Raw genomic sequence first — 3,255 nt, 5'->3', positions numbered from 1 at the left:
CTCCGCCCGGCCCAGCAGCTTCCTCATTCTTTCACAAGAGCCACCCTGGCTGCCGGCTGCCTTGCCTTTATGAAATTGCTGCCTTTTGTCCAGCCTTCAATGCAAATATAGGACAGGTGAGATACAGGTGAGATAAGATCGGAGCACAGCAGTGCTTTTCCTTTTTGCTTAAAGCCAGCCTGGACTTCTACCAATGGCAAAACACTCATAGGACCTCATTTAAAAGCAAACAGAAGGTTTAAAAAAAAAGGGAAAGACAAAGCCTTAAAAGCTGTTCCCCTTCCAGCGACGTGTCTGAATGTCTGTTAGTCGCAGGGAGCCTTTCCATCAGGTTATGGACTGATGGTATATGTTTTGCTTTGCCTTACGGGGGGGTAGCAGATTAGACTGTATTAGCATATATATGATCAAAGCTTGATAGCTTGATTATGACATCTAAGTTCCAAAGAATAACAAATGCATTTCCTGTGGCTCACGAGACACACCAGCTCATACGGCAGCGCTGTAACACGCCTTGCTAAGATAGCATCTGCCTCTGGAACAATAGGTGAGATTTCGTGAGGTGTTTGTACAGCAGCCCTCTTCCTGCAGCCCGATTCGCAGAGTCTACTCCGAACATACGCTGCCAGAGCGTTGCCGTTTCCAGGGTGTCATACAGCCGTGGATGCGTAGTAAAAACAGCCACTGGAACATGTTTATCTTGCTGCTTGTGAGCTCGATACATGTTTTCGTTCAACAAGTGAAAACATTTTCCTCTCCTGCAAGCAGGTCTGACTCATGCTTAGGAAAGGCTACTGACTAAGTGCCAATCCCTTTTGCAGCACCCATCACACCTTACTACTGCGTAGCGGGGAGACAACCCCAGCCCTTCAAATCTTCATCTCCTCTTTGGATGAGGAGCTGAACCTCAGGCCTTGCCTCCTGGCTTTGTGGAATCTGAACCGCAGGGAACTCCAGTCGCGTCCTGCTGTGGAGGCATCCTGGTTCTATTCACTACTTCAGAACGGGATTTTAGCCTTATCCTGTCTCCCACTAAGACCCAGAGGAAAACTTGTGCTCATTCAAATAGAAGCAGAGTTAGATCAAGAGGTTTTGACAATCCCACCCCTCGTGTTTTAAAATTAGACGACTAAGGAAAAAGGAGGCACTTGGAGAGAGGCCGATCGTTTGGTGGATGTTTGGATCTTCCTCATAACAACATTTTTGGGTAGGAGGAGAAGGAAATCTAGAGAACCCATTGCAGGCTGAGGCTATGTTTAACTACAGTTTGATAAACAGCCACAGAGAGTAAGGCAACAAGACTTACGAAGAACTCTACTAGTCTGAGACAAAGCTTCATTGTCCAGTAAACTTATTCTTAGAAACAAACATTAATTAGAAAGACAGAAGCCAAACTAGACTGTATCTAGGCTCTGTGATTCGCTGTACTCGGATCGCTTGCCTTCAACTCGGAGGGATACACACTTTAGATCTACTTAAATGGACACCACGCGGACCACTTGAAAATAAGATCTGTTTATAAAACCCCGAAAGACTGCATAAAATTAAGAAGGTATTTCACTCTCATCTTCTTTTGTAGACTCAAAGTGGTTTACAACTGTCACTCAAACCCATTAGTGCGCTTCCAGTCCCTTTTACAGTAAATCGTTACATGAATACTCGTTTTTACTTTAACATTTTCAAGCAGTAACCACGGCTGCACACCCACGCAGAGCAGGAATCGCCGTAGCCTTTGGGAGTACCGCTTTAACACGTTCTCTGTAGCTGTGCCACGCTAAAGCACCGCAGGTGACACGCGAGCACGGTACAGCGTCCTCAGCGGTTCGCATTTTACTGCGCCGACAGAACGACATTTCCAAACCAGGCCGAAAGAAACCGTCAACCTTACATTTTATGTATTTGACCTTGAAATTTCTCATCTGAGGACAAGACTGATTTGGTTTTTTTTTTTTTGAAAGGTATTTCCATAAATCATTAAAAAGCGATCTCTCTAAAGGTTAGAAAAGCGGAGTCAAAACTTTGTGATACGAACAGTAGGGGACAAGCAGAAGTAGTTCTGGTCTTGAAGGAATAGGAACATTCACTACATCTGGGAAGGTGTCCACGAGGACAGCTGTAACTGAGGGTTTGCAGATCTTCCAAGGAATCTCATAAAAAAGATTCAACGGCTTATGGACACATCACTCTCTGCAAGGTGACATGCCGCTCCTTTTTAATCACTCGGGTTTCCACATAAGGTACCGAATATTATTCTATTTACATTCAAAAATAGCATTTTTCTCTCTTCAGTACATAGTGGGAATGCCTGTAAATTAGTCAGTAGAGACCCTTCTAGCACAGGTGGAGGACAGCTTTGTTGATCTCCGGGTTTGTCCAGTCGTTCCGGATATCATCCAGGTGATTATCAAAATCTACAAGCGTCTCGTAGGACTTGCTGTCCAAGAGAGATGCAGCGATTCTCTGGGCTTCGGTCCAATCTTCACAAAAGTCACTAGGATGTAAAATAACCAGGAAGTAAAATTAATCACAAAGAAAAATCACCACCACCTCCTCTACCCTGGAAATGAAGCCACACTCTCTGCAACCTGGTCACGGTGGTCATACCACTGCCTGGCTGCAGAAGCCATCTCTTTTCTCCCACTACAGCAAAAAACAGCTTTAAAAAGCACTCTCAGCTACACCCACTGCCCCTACAGTGTCACTCATCACAACCAAAGTTTTACCCTTAACCAGGCGACTCGCTTTTCCTTACCACCCGAAGACAAACTCCGAATTTTACTCACACGTGTGGGTCCTTGCACCTCCACTTGTTCTCATGAAGCTCATACACATGAATGGCAGGTTCTACGCACTCCATCGTAAACTTGGTGTTGTCAACCTGTTGTGCAACAGAAAAAGACCACCTCAGTCTCCTCCTCAAGTAAAGTGATGAAAGAAAAAAAAAAAAGTCAGTTTTTACAAGCAGGGCACCTTACGCTAACTCGTCCACTGTTCTACCTTCAAATGAGCCAAATTCTACACGTTTAAACTGCTGATATCCTTTGTCACTGTGGCAAGGAGGCAAAGCATCGTTTGCTTCATATAAGACATGAGTTTAAGTCGCAGCAGGGGGTCTGAAGTCCTGAACACACTGCCTTCGCTCCAGCCTCACAAGCAGAGAAGGCCTCTGCTATCTTTGAGATGGCAGAGTCTCTAACCGCAGCCTCTCTGCAGACTTACTAAGAACTTCACTGGCTACAGGGCCATTCAGCTCTT

The 3,255-nt window shown here is 45.2% G+C and overlaps 1 protein-coding gene across 1 annotated transcript in view; it reads right to left on the bottom strand.

The window, feature by feature from the left end:
- Nucleotides 1–1,940: 1,940 nt before the first annotated feature.
- Nucleotides 1,941–3,255, bottom strand: part of EMC8 (ER membrane protein complex subunit 8) — a gene marked incomplete at its 5' end in the record, with an annotated part of 3,048 nt that continues 1,733 nt past the window's right edge. Inside the window, 2 exons of the mRNA XM_035902604.1 lie at nt 1,941–2,491; nt 2,784–2,878. Coding sequence (XP_035758497.1) covers nt 2,332–2,491; nt 2,784–2,878 — 255 coding nt within the window. The remainder of the gene's footprint in view (nt 2,492–2,783; nt 2,879–3,255) is intronic.

Source organism: Egretta garzetta, unplaced genomic scaffold (assembly GCF_000687185.1).
Source record: "Egretta garzetta isolate BGI_Z169 unplaced genomic scaffold, ASM68718v1 scaffold39, whole genome shotgun sequence".
Classification (NCBI taxonomy): domain Eukaryota; kingdom Metazoa; phylum Chordata; class Aves; order Pelecaniformes; family Ardeidae; genus Egretta; species Egretta garzetta.
This window is presented reverse-complemented; position numbering and strand designations above follow the sequence as displayed.